The sequence below is a fragment of the Octopus sinensis genome, unplaced genomic scaffold, assembly GCF_006345805.1.
Source record: "Octopus sinensis unplaced genomic scaffold, ASM634580v1 Contig10237_ERROPOS200000, whole genome shotgun sequence".
Classification (NCBI taxonomy): Eukaryota; Metazoa; Mollusca; class Cephalopoda; order Octopoda; family Octopodidae; genus Octopus; species Octopus sinensis.
Genome location: NW_021832035.1, coordinates 65,543 through 83,206, shown reverse-complemented (window position 1 = coordinate 83,206; position 17,664 = coordinate 65,543). Strand labels below are relative to the sequence as shown.

The 17,664-nt window shown below is 34.7% G+C and overlaps 1 protein-coding gene across 1 annotated transcript in view; it reads right to left on the bottom strand.

The window, feature by feature from the left end:
* Window positions 1-9,737: 9,737 nt before the first annotated feature.
* Window positions 9,738-17,664, bottom strand: part of LOC118761183 (protein roadkill-like) — a 38,766-nt gene continuing 30,839 nt past the window's right edge. Inside the window, exon 2 of the mRNA XM_036498908.1 lies at window positions 9,738-10,308. Within this exon, the coding sequence (XP_036354801.1) occupies window positions 10,268-10,308 (41 nt within the window). The 3' untranslated portion in view covers window positions 9,738-10,267. The remainder of the gene's footprint in view (window positions 10,309-17,664) is intronic.

Sequence of the window (17,664 nt, the reverse complement as noted above, 5' to 3'; positions counted from 1 at the left end):
CTTAAATGATAAACTGCGATATGGCGAGGGATTATTACTCATCTTTCTCTAGATTAAGAAACCATCTAAGGGATAATACTTATCCAATATACTACTGGGTGTGTACCCAATTATATATAGTCAAGTGCTTGTCATGACAATCTCGCAATTGAGTATTAGGTACGGGCGGAGGTAAAAAGTGATTTTCCTATGATTTATACGGCAAATAAGAAAATGGAGAAGATATACAATCGACAGACATCGGCTAATAAACATTCAAATATGTCTATTTGTTAAATTAGATAATTCCACAGCTATGTAAGAGTGATACAGATTAACTGCATAAACAAGAATGTATATACTTACATATATATATAGAACTAAATGAGTAAATATAAATGGGTGTACAGGTACTAATTCCTTACGGTCGTTTCTGCCACGAGGCAACGGAATCTTCCAGGTTATCGCCATTATTTCTTTGATATGCAGGGATGAACAGACAAGGCTTGGATAATGGGTGTGGCCCTAGGCTTCTTCGGAGGGTTCAAGTGCTAGGGAGCTAACATGTATAAAAGTCGGTTAAAGATAGAGGAAGTCTTCTTATTCTTTTCAATAAAGTAGAGCAAGAATAAAATATAATAAAGTACAATAATTTGATGGGCCTAGTAAGGGAAAATAAGGTGAAGACATCCAATAAAATGTTCATTAAAATCCATGGCATTCCATCCAGTGGTGGGCAAGAAGAATTTTGGCAGCCTGTAAATATTCTTCCTGTAAAAATTCGTCCGACGTAAAAATTCCGCCGATGTTAGCTTTGCCTGTTATCCTTTTGGGGGTCGATGTAATTAACTGACCCTCTCCCCAAAATTTTCAAGCCTATAATTGTTGTTTCCTCTTGGAATGGAAAGCTATCATAATTATCTCAATCTTTCAAATGCTTTTGTTTGTTTTTTTAATCTTTAGTTTTTGCCAAGTTAGAAAATATTAATGACATTTGCAGCTCTTCCCAAATCGGTCAGCTTGATATATTCAGAGTGAATATATCAGTAAATCAATGTCTACGAGAGAAAAAATACGTAAGCTGGAATGTAAGAAATGATGGGGAGTCCGGATAAGATGCAGCATTTTGTATAGGTTTGTCCGGGAGACAAGACAATATAGTTGACGAAAAGCGGTGAGATTAGTACATCAAGTAGGCTTGGATGCAGTTAATTAATATCAAGTCATTAAATCAAAGGTACTACTAGCGATCAGTGAACCCGGTGCGCGCATCCGCGCTAGCTAGTCGTAAGTAGTCGATCCTACAACGACTTGCGCGTATGTTTGTATATTTCAAGGCTGAATACATATAAAAGAAAATTAAATAATATTTTTCGAACAAAGTAAATAAAACGCAAAGTAAATAATTTTTTTAAACTAAGTAAATAAATTATTTTTATAAACAAACTAGGGTTAGGTTTAAAAAATTAGGTTTAGGGTTTAAAAAGTCGGTGTAGAATCGGCTACTTACGACTGGCTAGCGCGCACCTGGACCACTGTTCGCTAGTAGTACCAAATCAAGTTACTAGTAACTTTAGTATTAGCATTAAATTCATTTATAGTGTCTGAATTCTTTACAAATTTGCTAGGATTAAACAAACATGTTAGAGGAAAGTCATTCTATCCAGGGGGTAGTCGAACATAAATGACAATGAATGTCAAAATTAAACGTTAAGTAAGAATTAAACTCTGGCGTGAAGGCTGAGACAATCACAAGCGCCACATGAAGTACAGAAATCGCAAAATCGTTCGTACATCGCTTAAAATGCCTTGCTGTATTTAGTAGCAACCTTTTACGCCCACAGCTCATAATCCACCCGGCGTTAAGAATTCAGACAACCTTGTAAACCATTCTGCAAAGTGTACCTAACCATGCCGTGGATTGTTTTTAGATGTAATTTAAGGCTTTAGAAAATTCATTCATCTTGAAAACATATAATTTTGTTATATATAAATATGATTTATTAGTAAGCAAGTTTTCAATATATCTATGAGTGTATATATGTTAAGAAGTTTTAATACAGTTTTTTAAAAACTTTCCGTGGGAAGTTCGCCAATATTTCGTTTCACTTTCTACGCTAAGTGCACCAAAAATGTCTAACTTGATCTCTGTTGCACCACTAAGGTTAAAAGAATAGAAACCGGTAATATATAGACACACATTGAAACTAATCCCTTTGGGATCTTTTCGGTTTGAACGGCAGCTTTTTCTAGCGGTGTCATATGAAATTGTCACCCATAATTATGACCCTACTATCGATTTATTGCATTTCAATCTGTTTTAGGGTTAAGGATAGGGCTGGGGGAAGGGTATCTTTCTTCCTTCACAAATGTAAATAAACCCAATCTGTTTCTTAAACGAGGGACATATTCATACGGCACAGAATGTGGGTTTTTTTTACCTCAATAGACGTCAGTGATAAGGTTGAAATGGAAGAAAAAACAACAACAAATATCTTACAAACTAAAGAATTTTCTCAATAAAGTTAAGAGAAAAAGATGTTTTATAAACACATTCTACCAGTATACGAAGTTTAAAATTTTTTAGTTACCTAGAAATTATGTTAAAAACTGCCATTAAAACCGAAAAGATTCCTACTTTGTAAACATAATTCTATATCGTACCTCTTCCCCTGTCACCCATAATTTCTGTTTCATTTCACCTTATGTTTTAGAGACATCCCCCCCCACCACAATCACCATTATAAATGTACAGGTGTCTAACAAGTTGTTTTACAACTTGTTAGTAATTATTTCTATGAATCTATTGTATTTTATAAAAAGTCAGAATATCAGAAACATGGTTAGGTAGATTAGTCTTGCACGAAGTCCAAACATAAAGAAACAGTCGCCTAAGTGCATTGCTTAAATTATTTAAAAATGCTCTTTTAAAATGACGCACGCTCGTATTAAGCTCACCTCAATTTCAGCAGCGCATATTCAGGGGGGAACTGTTTCTGCACCATGGACCGGTTTCATGCAAAGCAATTTTCCCACGGACAAAGGGAACACAACACAATAAAGTGCATAAAATATAATTTGATTATTACATCTCTTACCGTATACTTGTTTCAGACATTTTAACCGCAGCCATCCGTGTTTGGGACATCGCCTTAAAGGCTTTTAGGTGAACAACAACTCGACTTCAGCACATTTTCTTTTTTGCTTTTATTATTATTATTATTATTATTTAAGCCTGGTACTTATTCTACCGTTTCCTTTTTGCCAAATTGCTTAGATACGGCCACTTAAGCAAACCAGCATTTGGTTGTCAAGAGATAGACGTAATGTAAGCCCAACATCGCATACGAAGGACTCAGTCTTCCTTCCTTCTCTCTCTCTTTCTCTCTCTCTTTTTTTTTTTTTGATAAATGCCTTATATGGCATCAAATACGATTATAAAAGTACTCGTTTTTTCTCTTTCAATTGTCAACTACAGTGTCCAAGTATAGACCCGTGGTGGCCCCATATATTTATATGCAATTCAAAGTATAAGCAATAATAAACCATGAAATAATTTTTTATTTTTCAAGACGAAACAAAACTAACAATAAGATGGAAAATAATGTTTATTCTTGTATACTTCCGCTTTATTTATAGTTGAAAAGTTGTCTCCTACATTTTATAATTGCAAAGATCAGTGATTTTTTATTACCCACAAGGGGCTAACAAAGAGGGGACAACACAATCTGATTTGGGGTCAGATTTACGAATGGTTTTACACAGATGATGAATTTAAAAATTTTAACACATAATTACGAAATACAATAAAATCGAAAAAAGTGGATGATGGGACAGACCAGAAGACATTACGGATGGAGTGGGGGAGGGGCGGGTTTAGTTCGGACCCCACGAGCCCCGCCTCGCCACTGATACCTGGGTTTCATCCTGTTTCACATTTATGCGGTACCTATTTCTTTACTACCCACAAGGGGCTAAACACAGAGGGGACAAACAAGGACAGACAAACGGATTAAGTTGATTACATCGATCTCAGTACGTAACTGGTACTTAATTTATCGACCCCGAAAGGATGAAAGGCAAAGTCGACCTCGGCGGAATTTGAACTCAGAACATAACGGCAGCCGAAATTTCTGCCAGCTCGCCACATTTATGCGGTACCATCCATGCGCAACATCCGTGCTAATAATTGCAAAGATCAGATCCTCACTACGACACCATCCTTAAATCCTTAAAAATGTATTAGCCCGAAGGCCACGGCCATGCTGGGGCACCACCGCTGAATACTTTGAAATTATATTTCCGATCATTTGAGACATCCAGAATATTATTTTATCAAATTTAAAGTGATTTGTTTTGCGGCACAACCCATTTACCATTTCCATGGTGCCTCCTACTTCTCTTGATGGCCTAAGCACGTGCTTATTTGGCTTAATGGTTCATCCAACCCTGACTACAAGGAATGGTTTCCAACAATTTTGAATCTCTTTCAATCTCTTTTTTTTAAATATTGAATATTCCATGTGTCAGGATTTGGTTTGAATTTACATTTTTGCTTTTGATTTATGGTCAAAATAAACATATTGATTATTTTAAAAAATTGATTAATAAAAAAAAATGTGATGTTTATTTGTTCAACTCAGAAATCTTGGAATATTATGGAAGTCGTATCCTAACGACTTTGAAGTCGTGTCCTGACGACTTTGAAGAACACATTCTTTGATATATTTATAAGTGTACTGAAGCCCCCGCCCCCCATGTCTTGTAAATGAATTTACAATGATTAATTATAATGCCTTGCTATACCTATCAAGGCAACCCAACAACATAACCTCAAGGAAGTAGTTTGATCTGGTTAAAAAAATAGCAGTCAAATCGCCTTCAAATCATACCCTACTGTTTTAGAAAAGGCAGAACACATTAAACAATGTATTCCTAGATATACAATGACCAAGAGACCATGGTTATGGCAGGAAAATCTTTGATCATAGGTCTACTAAGTCTGAATTGACCCAGAGCTAAACAACACAGGCCAACAAGAAAACCTGTACAAGGTTGTTCCATTCGCTACAAATAAGAACCAGATCTCCCTTAACCCTTTAGTGTTTAAACCGGCCACATCTGGTCCAGATATTCTACTTGTTTTATATTTGAACTAGCCATATCTAACCTCTCACACCTAACCTACATTGACATTCTAAAAATAAGCAATCACATCATTGAAACCTCAAAGCTGGAAGATAATGCTTGAGCAATTCAAAACAATTTGAGTGAAAAAGTATTACATTTAACAGAGTAAATCTGAACACTAAAGGTTTAAATTATGACCTTAAAAAGTGGATAATATAGTCTTAGATCACTGGTTCCTAATCTTTTATAGCTCAACAGTCGCCTGTCATGAAATTTTACAAATACCCCATCATGAAGCTTTAGAAAAAGATGTAATAATTGTTACAAATTTTGGTCAAAGGACAGCAATTTTAGTGGTAGGGTTTTAGCTAATACCATCAACCCTAGTACTTGGCTGGTACAGTCAAGTTTCAATTCATTGATGATACAATATTTTAATTATGTTTCCATTACATTTCCATTTTTTTAAAAATTGTGTTTAAAGTATTTAAACACAAACACATTTAGATCTGGTTTAAATGTTTATATTTCTAAGAGAAATCATGACCTCCCTAAACATCCAGCGTCACCCACCTCCTCTCCACAATTAATTTGCTGCCTGCTCCCCTTATGAGCTCCCAGAATTCCCTGTTCGAAACATTGTACCAAGAAGACATTAGCTTATCTATTGCTCATATCAATGAAATGAATCTGACATTTCATTAATTCTTTTTTCATACTGTAGTAAACATATTAAGATCATTGAGATATTAAGAAGAAATAAAATTATCAGTTGACATCAAGTTCCACTCTTTAATTTTCCAAATCGTTTGTCTTGTACTCTAGGCCAAAGTTCAGAATCTGAATAAATTGGTGACAGTCTGCACTGGCAACAATTTATCCAAAGTGGAGTCTGTGTGATGTTGATAAATTTGATTGATGTCACAAGAGTGTAAAGTTTAATATTTTGTATTATTGCTCTCCATCAGAGAGTAAAGAAGAACAAAGTTGTTAGTTAGGCTATCAGCAGGGAATCTTTTATCATTCTCTGATGAAGAGCAAGAGACCAATACGTCAGACTATATTCTTTCTACCTGTCAACCTTGAAGAGTAGGTTGATACAATAACATTTATAAAGAAGAATTACCTGTAGAATAGTATTCAACACTGAAGTAATTCTATGAACCACATGGTTCCGGGTTCAGTCCCACTGCGTGACACCTTGGGCAAGTGTCTTCTACTATAGCCTCGGGCCGACCAAAGCCTTGTGAGTGGATTTGGTAGACAGAAACTGAAAGAAGCCTATCGTATATATGTATATGTGTGTGTATGTATGTGTATGTGTGTCTGTATTTGTCCCCCCAACATCGCTTGACAACCGATGCTGGTGTGTTTGCGTTCCCGTAACTTAGCGGTTCGGCAAAAGAGACCAAGAGAATAAGTACTAGGCTTACAAAGAATAAGTCCTGGGGTTGATTTGCTCAACTAAAGGTGGTGCTCCAGCATGGCCGCAGTCAAATGACTGTAACAAGTAAAAGAGTATATATATTGTTGATAGAAATGGTAAGACAACAAAAGAAAGAAAGAGACCTCGATATTATGTAAATAGAGGAATTTATCTGTAAATGTAATATGTGACAATTATTCGGTAGCCATGATAAAACTCCGAGTTTCGGGTGCCGAGGTGGAAATCCATGCTGCCATCTCTTCACATATCCGGCCATCGGAAAAATGCTATGAAAATGATCGTTATACAAAGGGAAATTACTGTGTGATTGATCGTTATTAAGACAAAAGAACTATTAGAATGACCGCTAAGTGAGGGGAGGGAGTGAAAGTATATATAATTATTTTCAGGATCCAATAGAATCGAGTTATTTTAATGATTGCATTGTTCAATGAAATGGTCGTACTGCACTACTACTTGATTTCCTGTTGCTTATTTTGATTTTATTCACCTTACTTTGAGCTGTGCTGATAATACCGGACTGACTTGGTGCTTCAACTTAAGTACCTAATTCTACTGGATCTCAATTATTTTATACACACACACACACACACACATATATATCATCATCATTTAGTGTCCGCTTTCCATGCTAGCATGGGTATATATATATATATGTGTGTGTGTGTGTGTGTGTGTGTAAAATAATTAAGATTCAGTTAAAATGGCAAAAATGAGTAACGCTGCGATGGACTGGTGTCCCATCCAGCTTGGGAACACATACGCTGTGAAAACAGGGAAACCGGGTCCATGAGCCTGGCTAGGCTTTAAAAGGGCGCATTTATTTATTTATTATTATCATCATGATAAATATATATATATGTATACATACACACACACACACAGCTAATCAGCCCTGGTCAAACTGTCCAATCCCTGCCAGCATGGACAACAGACTTTAAATGATGAGGATGATAACGACAACACATACACATTGGACTCCTACAATTTCCACCTCTCAAATTCACACCATAAAGCATTGGTTGACCCAGGGCTATAGCAGAAGACACTTGACCAAAGTTGTGTGCGGTAGAATTGAACCTGAAACTATACGGTTGCAAAGTGAGCTTCTTAACCACACAGCAATACCCGCACCTAATATAATTACACCTGAGCAAAAGTAATATTATGATAAAGATAATTAACACCTGTTGCAATATTGTGTACATCCTGTAGCTTCAACTACTTATAAGATGTTTGTGAATTCTAAAACAATTAACAGGTGTTTTTTTTATATTTTTATTTCTATATCTTTTTATGCATCTATTTATTTATTTTCTAAATTCTTGTTATGCTTCAAAAGACGGAATTGCTTTCGATAACAATCTTTTAATATTTGTATCCACAGGTGATAGATAATTCCATTGCGAGGACACCGTATTTGTTTGTGTTTATGCTTTCTCGTGACATCTCTTTGTAAATACTATGTGTTTGTTTCATATCTGTGACCTGTGTACATCTATGTTCCTTTGCGTGTGTCTGTGTCTGCGTGTGTCTCCCAATTCACTTTGAAATATTCATTAGTGCCTGTTCAAATATTTCTATGGTAATGCACTAAAATGGAAGCAAGAATTATTTTAATCTAATTTGTGAATTTTCTCAAAGATATCAAATGTTTTGCAGTACATGTTCTAGCAGCAACAATGTGGAATAATTTTTCAGATCCATTATTCTGTACTATCAAGAATTTCCTTCCTTTCATTATCTGTTAGATTTTGACCAAACATTTGACAACCAATTCTTTTCTTTTCTGTTTTTTTTCCTCTGCCATTTTTTGATCTTTGTTTCCAAGATTTCAAAGAAATCATTAGCATTACCATTTCTGGTGTTGTCTTGTGTCTTTGATAATAAAAAAAAACAACTTTTTTTTTTTACTTTGGGACTGAAGTCATTTATTAAAGAATTTGGAAGAATATGAACTGTCAAATGAATGCAAACTCACACACAAACACACACACACACACACACACACACACACACACACACATACACACACACACACATACATCTCATGCTTACACATCTTGTGCTTATTGTATTAGCACTGGGAGGATGTCTGCTCCAACAGGATTTGAACACAGAATGTAAAGGTTACAACTACTACTACTACTACTACTACTACCACCACCACCACCACCACCACCACCGGATTGTGACCATCAGCCATCTTTCTTTCTTTCTCTCTGTTGCAGCTGGAACAAGGAAGACATGTTCTTGTTTGTCTCCTGTCCTAGCTTGATTCACACATTCACCACCACAACCTTGTTTAGGTTTAGTAGCCCTTCCTGTTTGTTTTCACTGTCCCGTAAGTGTTACCTATTCTGACCCTCCTCAAAATCCCAAATTTTATTTAATTTGCTTTTGCGGGAGCAACTGTTTTATTGAAAGCATATATTGTTGTTAAATGCTCGAAATACGAGACTAGAAAAACAGCCAACAACTGATGAAGGGTCGTTTTTTATGTTGTTTGTTTTGTTTGCCATGTGTGTCTTTCATTGTTCAAAAGAATAGTTCATGTTCCATGTACTCGTGCTTCAAACTTTTTTGCTGTACACGTTTCATACTGTCCTGTGCCCACATATGCATATATATATATACATATATATATATATATATATATACATATATATATATATATAGCTGTAAGTATATACATATACGTATATATATATGCATATATATGTATTATTCATATTATATATATATATATATAGATGTAAGTATATACATATACGTATATATATATGCATATATATGTATTATTCATATTATATATATATATATATAGATGTAAGTATATACATATACGTATATGTATATATGCATATATATGTATTATTCATATTATATATATATATAATATATATATATATATATATGTAGTTAATCCAAACATGAAAGCACAAAAAAACACAACGCGAGGACGTGGAACAAATATAGTATTATTGGATGCTCAGGAAGGAAGGGAAGAAGGAGGGTTTAACGTTTCGAGCAGAGCTCTTCGTCGGAAACATAGGAGAAGGAAAGATCCAGAGAAGGGAAGACAGAGGAAAAAAAAATCGCCATACACATACATATAAATATTCACACACACACACACACACACACATATAGATGATGGAATTGAATGTGCCAAGAAAATAGGTATTAAAACACTAAGGCAAACAAAACAAATCACCACACCTCATTTTAAAATACCACCTGATATATCGACACACAACCCTAGAAACAATGAGGCTTACAACACCATTGTACAAAATCTACCAATGCTTATTAGGGATCCTAAAATGAACTACATTCTTAAAACACAAAGTCATCAAATCCAAATTGCTGAAAAGATACTGACAAATACAACAATCACAAAACCAATGGTTTTAAAAATGTGGACGTCCAAACTGTGGAACACGCCCTAACCTACTGGAAGGCTCAGAATTCCAGTTCAAACAAAGAGAGAGGTTCACAATTAAGACCAACTTCACTTGTGCATCCAAGAACTTAATTTATGTTATAACTTGTTCAGGTTGTGGACACAGCTATACAGGATAGACAAGTATGTTACTTAGATGGAGAACCACACTGCATAAGGAACAGATCCAGAAAAGATGAAAGGGAAAGTTGACATCAGTGGCATTTGAGCTCATAATTCAAAGAACTATAACTAGATGCTGCCAGTTATGTTGTCCAGTGTTCTGGTGATTTTGCCAGTCCATCCACTATAATAGTTATAAAGAAGAGGAAGAAGTGAGTGCATTAGAAGTAAAGAAGAAAAAGAAAAAGAGGGGCAGGGAGGGGAAGAAAAAGAAAAAGGAAGGAGTTGGAGGAGGAGTTGGAGAAGAATGCAAAAATAGATAGCAATTATTTGTAAGGTAATTACCTAACATCTGTTTTAAAAAAATCAAATATCCAATTAAAATATTTCTCAATGTACATGGAATTTCATTCAATCATTTTTCATAATTCTCACTTTAATCCTATAAATAACTCAAGAGTTTGTTGTTCAATGGTGAAAAATAGATCTAATTTGCATAATGGTTCTATTATTTCTTATTATTTCTTCTTATATGTCTGACTACCTTAGGGTATTTCAGTTATGTAGAAAACAATTCTTCGTTGCTTCATTCTAGTATATGCATGTCACATAGCATCATAGTTATGTATTTATGAATGTATGATTCATTCAGTTTCTTATTAAAATTCTATTCAAGCATATCACAGGATAGGAGACAGTTAAATGAGAAATAAAAACACGACTACAATTATATACTTTACAATTACATAATTCCATCCATCAATCCATCTTTTCCACTCACAATTCCTTGAAGGAGTCATGGAGATAGATGGGTAAATTGTCACCATTTTATATCTTTAATTTCGCACATGCACATTGTTTGTTTTTCCTTTTGTTGATGACACAGTATAGTAGGGTCAGCTGGGTACCATCTCAGAGAAAAACAGCATCGTGACACAATTTACTCTGCCAGAAATTTGAAAACGATATGCTGTACTGCTTGGCATTCACACTGGAAGCTTCAATACAAACATTTCATCTGTCCACCTAACTCTCCAAACTGTAACCCCCTTGATTATTATGTTGTGGGACCCAGTTGAGTGAGAGACCAACAAAACTCCTTGTAGCACCAAAGATGAACTGAAGGCAAGGATTATGGCAGCATTCACCAACTTAAACAAGAAGGCCATCCAGAAGAGTTGCAGGAGGTTCCGAAGTTGTCTGGAGGCTGTGATTGAAGCCAATGGCGATTTTATTGAATAAATTTACTCTTTAATATTTCAAGATATTTCTATGTAATTTTAGTAAATATATCTGTTAAAATGAGATGTGAGTGTTATTTTTTTGTGTAATTTAGACGACAGTTTATTCACCGCACCCTGAGTATATATGTATGTATGTGTATATGTGCATGTGTGTGTATATGTCTTTATATATATATGTACAGATTTATATATATATATACATATACATAAATATATATATATTGTGTATATGAACAGGCATATATATATGTACAGATGTATATATATATATATATTCATGCTAGCATGGAACACAGACGTTAAATGATGATGATACACATACATATATGTAAATACTTATGTACTTATATATATGTGTATGTAAGCATACAGATATAAATGAATATATAGATATATACATAGATACATACATATTGACACACACTCACATACACACACACACACATGTGTAGGTCAAAATAAAATTTAATATTTTCGTTTCTATAAATAAATTAGAGCATATGTTTGTGTATATGTATATATATATATACATGTGTATACACACACATTCATATGTAAGTATGTATGTGTGTGTGTATATATGGGTGTTTGTGGCCCTCTATTATCTGTCTGCCGCACCCCCTAATTGTGACCTTTCGCATAACCATCCACCCAACCAGGTAGCCGTCTCTTCTCCCCCCCACACACACACTCCCTCTCTCAAGTTATATACTTTATATTCATATCACACACCCACCACCTCGCTGCTCCTGACAGCCACCATCTTTGCCAGGACCATCTACTTTAGATTCCTTGCAGTTTTCTGGCAACGTTCACATCAGAAAATACACTTGATTCATATTCAAAAGTGTATAAACAAAGATATGTGTGTGAGCGTGTGTGTGTGTGTATACACGTTTATATATGTGTATATATGTATATGTGTGAATATGTATATGTGTAAGTATTCATATTTGCATATATATGTGTGTGTGTGTGTATGTATCTAAATATGCATATATATACACACACACACACATATATGTAGATATGTGTAAGTATGCATATTTGCATATATGTGTGTGTATATATATGTATCTAAATATGCATATATATATATATATATACACACACACGTATATGTAGATATGTGTAGGTGCATATATGTATGTTGGCACTCACACACACTCATATACATCACACACACTTATATACATCACACACACTCATATACATCACACACACTCCAAGACAAACTCATTCACACACACACATATACATATTGTGACACATACTCAGACTTGTATTTACACTCAAATTCACACTTAACTCACACACCTTATGGTATTTACCTGGCATTTTTCAGTAGAAAACAAAAACTTTTTCCAATTTTCTGATTTTCATTTTATGGTGATTTTTTGTACTTTTTGTGTTTGAAAATCCAATAATAAAAATATCTCCAGCAATTAGCAATTTCTTCCCCTCTGTAATCCAACCAGTTGTCACATTTCCAGAATTAATATACACACACATATATATATATTTGCATATATATGTGTGTGAATAAATGTATCTAAATATGCATATATATATACACACACACACGTATATGTAGATATGTGTAGGTCCATATATGTATGTTGGCACTCACACACACTCATATACATCACACACACTCCAAGACAAACTCCAAGACAAACACACACGAACACATTTTTTAAAACTTGTTTACTTTTTAGACTGTGGCCATGCTGTAGCACCACCTTGAGGGGTTTCCGTTGATGACATCACAACTCCCCCTCATAGTATACTTTTCCTTTTAAGTCTAGAATAGGGATTTCCAACCAGTGGGGTCATATATACTGGATATACTTCTTCAATGTTCAATGAAACAACACCAGCCATATTTTTCCTCTTACTCTTTTACTTATTTCAGTCATTTAATTGTGGCCATGCTAGAGCACCGCCTTTAGTCGAGCAAATCGACCCCAGGACTTATTCTTTGTAAGCCTAGTACTTATTCTATCCTTACCTGTTGCCGAATTGCTAAGTTACAAGGACGTAGACACACCAGCATCGGTTGTCAAGCGATGTTGGGGGGACAAACACAGACACACAAACATATACACACACACATACATATATACTCTTTACCCTTTTACTCATTTACGTGTTTCAGTCATTTGACTGTGGCCATGCTGGAGCACCACCTTTAGTCGAGCAAATCGACCCCAGGACTTATTCTTTGTAAGCCTAGTACTTATTCTATCGGTCTCTTTTGGCAAATCGCTAAGTTACGGGGATGTAGACACACCAGCATCGGTTGTCAAGCGATGTTGGGGGGGACAAACACAGACACACAAACATATACACACATACATACATGAGACCAAGACCGTTTGCAATATGCTGTGCTGAGAAGATTTGTTAAGCAAGTGAAACTGGTCGTGGTTGTTGCTGGTTAAGCCAAGTGAAGTTATATATTTGTGGCCATTGCCAATGTCATGTAAATGACACCCATGAAATTCTAGTTGTGGCCATTGGAGTGGTTGGCATTAAGAAGGGCATCCAGCGTTAGAAACCATTCCAGCATGGAAAGCAGACGTTAAATGATGATAATGATGATGATGTCAATGATATATATTATAACAATAACAACAATAACAATAATAACGACAACCAACTACCTTCCTTTATTTATCTACTCATGAAGTCATTCACTTGTGAATTTCATCACACACAACATGGAAAAAATTTCTTCTTAAAAAAAAAATATATATTCAAATAAGTAAAACATAATATCATGAATAGCGATAGCGAAACCGTCGATATATTAAAAATTATATTAAAACTATGTAAGTGTATTTTCCTTTTTTAATTTCTTATATATATATATATATATCTATAAATATGCATGTATATATATATATATAATATATATATATATTATATATATATATATATATATATATATAATATATATATATCAATATGTGTGTGTGTGCATGTGTATATTTGCGTGTGTTTGTTCCCCACTACAACTTGACAACCAGTGCGGGTGGTTAATCTGTTTGACTGAAACCCTTCTAGGCAGCACCCCCAGAAACCGCAGTTCAATGACTGAAACAAGTAAAAGTCAAAAGGAAACTTCCATCTTTAACATCACAAACTCTTCAACTATATTATGTTACAATATTTATCATATTTTCGTATTTTAGTTCCAAATAAGCTTATTTTTTCATCATGTCTGTACCAAACCACCCAACAGCTCTGAAATTGTTAAGATACTATAACCACTGATCAAGTGCCTATGAACAGAAACTAACTTGAGACATAATTCAGTTTTACTACAGTCTGTTGGGCTGACAAATGGGTTCCACTTCTCTTTGACAAGAAAAGCACATCAGTTATTACAGTAGCTGCCCCAACATGATATCTATTTCTTTACTACCCACAAGAGGCTAAACACAGAGGGGACAAACAAGGACAGACAAACAGATCAAGTCGATTACACTGACCCCAGTGCGTAACTGGTACTTAATTTATCGACCCCGAAAGGATGAAAGGCAAAGTCGACCTCGGTGGAATTTGAACTCAGAACGTAACGGCAGACGAAATACAGCTACGCATTTTGCCCGGCATGCTAACGATTCTGCCATGCCCTGACATGATATCTTTAAAAGAAACTTCATATCGCACTGTGAAGTGATATCTTCACATCATACTGTAGAGACACAGTTTTAAAAATATCTGTACATATTACATTTTTAAGAGCTATCGTTAAAAATCTTTTCATATCTTACTAATAAAATTTTTCATTTCAGACAGTTGAAAAATAACTTTAAAATAGATATCCGCATTGCATATTTTTAACAAGAATATTTAACAAGAATACATTCTGCCCTTGGTGTATTAATTTTCAAAATAATCTTGACTTACAAGAAGTTTAGCAAATAATACATTTTTTATATACAGGAATTTTATATTATCTTTCATCTGATAATGATATTAGTCAGAAATTTGAATCTAAATTTCAATACTTTCACTGAGTTAGTTTTAGGTGCATTGGTGTTGAATGAGTTAAAAAGAGTTATATAATGAATTCTTTTTAACTTGTTTAACATTGTTAAAAGCTGCCTTTAAAGAGATATTCCAAAATGTTTTATATTACAGTAAAGTAACAGCAGAGAAAAACCAGGTGGATATGTAGAAATAGAAGAAAGTTTTGTGACAGAGGTTCAATTCTTGCTTCTTATTTCACTCACATTTAGGTGGCAAGCTGGCAGAATTGTCAGCATGCCAGGTGAAATGCTTAGTGGTATTTCGTCGGCCACTACGTTCTGAGTTCAAATTCCGCCGAGGTCGACTTTGCTTTCATTCTTTCGGAGTCGATTAAATAAGTACCAGTTATGCACTGGGGTCGATGTAATAGACTTAATCCATTTGTCTGTCCTTGTTTGTACCCGCTATGCTTAGCCCCTTCTGGATAATCAAGAAATAGGTATTTGGTCAGCTGTTACGTTCTGAGTTCAAATTCCGCCGAGCTCGACTTTGTCTTTCATCCTTTCGGTGTCGATTAAATAAGTACCAGTTACGCACTGGGGTCGATGTAATCGACTTAATCCGTTTGTCTGTCCTTGTTTGTCGCCTCTGTGTTTATCACCTTGTGGGTAGTAAAGAAATAGGTATTTCGTCTGTCATTACATTCTGACTTCAAATTTCACTGAAGTCGACTTTGCCTTTCATCCTTATCTGGATCGATAAATTAAGTACCAGTTATGCACTGGGGTTGATGTAATCAACTTGATCCCTTTGTCTGTCCTTGTCTGTTCCCTCTATGTTTAGCCCCTTGTGGGCAATAAAGAAATAAGAATTGTTAGCATGCTGGGAAAAATGTTTCGTGGCATTCAAAATGTTTCATTAACATTCAAAAATTAAAGAAGGAAGCACTGAAGTATGTAGCTTTACATTTATATATATATATATAATATATATATATATATATATTATATATATATATATATATAGGCGCAGGGGTGGCTGTGTGGTAAGTAGCTTGCTAACCAACCCCATGGTTCCGGGTTCAGTCCCACTGCGTGGCATCTTGGGCAAATGTCTTCTGCTATAGCGCTGGGCCGACCAATGCCTTGTGAGTGGATTTGGTAGACGGAAGCTGAAAGAAGCCTGTCATTTATATGTATATGTATATATATGTATGTGTGTGTTTGTCCCCCTAGCATTGCTTGACAACCGATGCTGGTGTGTTTACGTCCCCGTCACTTAGAATAAGTACTGGGCTTACAAAGAATAAGTCCCGGGGTCGATTTGCTCGACTAAAGGCGGTGCTCCAGCATGGCTGCAGTCAAAGAGTAAAAGAGTATATATATATATATATATATATATACTCATTACAGATATAGGGTGAAAGATAATTAATTTAATAAAATCAACAAATTTCACCTAGTAGTTTTTCGGTATGGAAAAGGACCATATTCGGTAAAAACTTATATAAAAAGTCTTTTTTATATATAATTATAACAATAAGGGTTTTGCAACAAGTTGCTTGACCACATACCAAAAATTTTAGAAATAGCAGCCAAAAGACTACTATTACCTTTTTCTACAAAAATATGTCTCCACAGACAACAATATTTGTAACTCACACATGAGAAAAAAAAAAGAAAAATAATGAAATCAAATAGTCTTCCATAATTAATCGAAGACTGTTTGATTTCATTATTTTTCTTCTTTTTTTTATTTTGCCATTTGTGAGTTACAAATATTGTTGTCTGTGGAGACATATTTTTGTAGAAAAAGGTAATAGTAATCCTTTGGCTGCTATTTCTAAAATTTTCAGTATGTGGTCAAGCAACTTGTTGCAAAACCCTTATTGTTATAATTATATATATATATATATATATATATAATTATAACAATAAGGGTTATATACTTCTTCAATATTCAATGAAAAAAATCTAGCCATACTTTTCCTTTTACTCTTTTACTCATTTACTTGTTTCAGTCATTTGACTGTGGGCATGCTGGAGTACCGCCTTTAGTCGAGCAAATCGCCCCCAGGAATTACTTTGTAAGCCTAGTACTTATTCTATCGGTCTATTTTGCCGAACTGCTAAGTTACGGGGACGTAGACACACCAGCATATATATATTATATATATATATATATATATATATATACATATATTTATATGTATGTATGTATGTATAAAAGATGATAAAGTCATAAATGAGAGTAATAGGATAATGGGAAAGAAAGAGAGAAAGAGATGGACAGACTGACAGACAGACAGACCGATA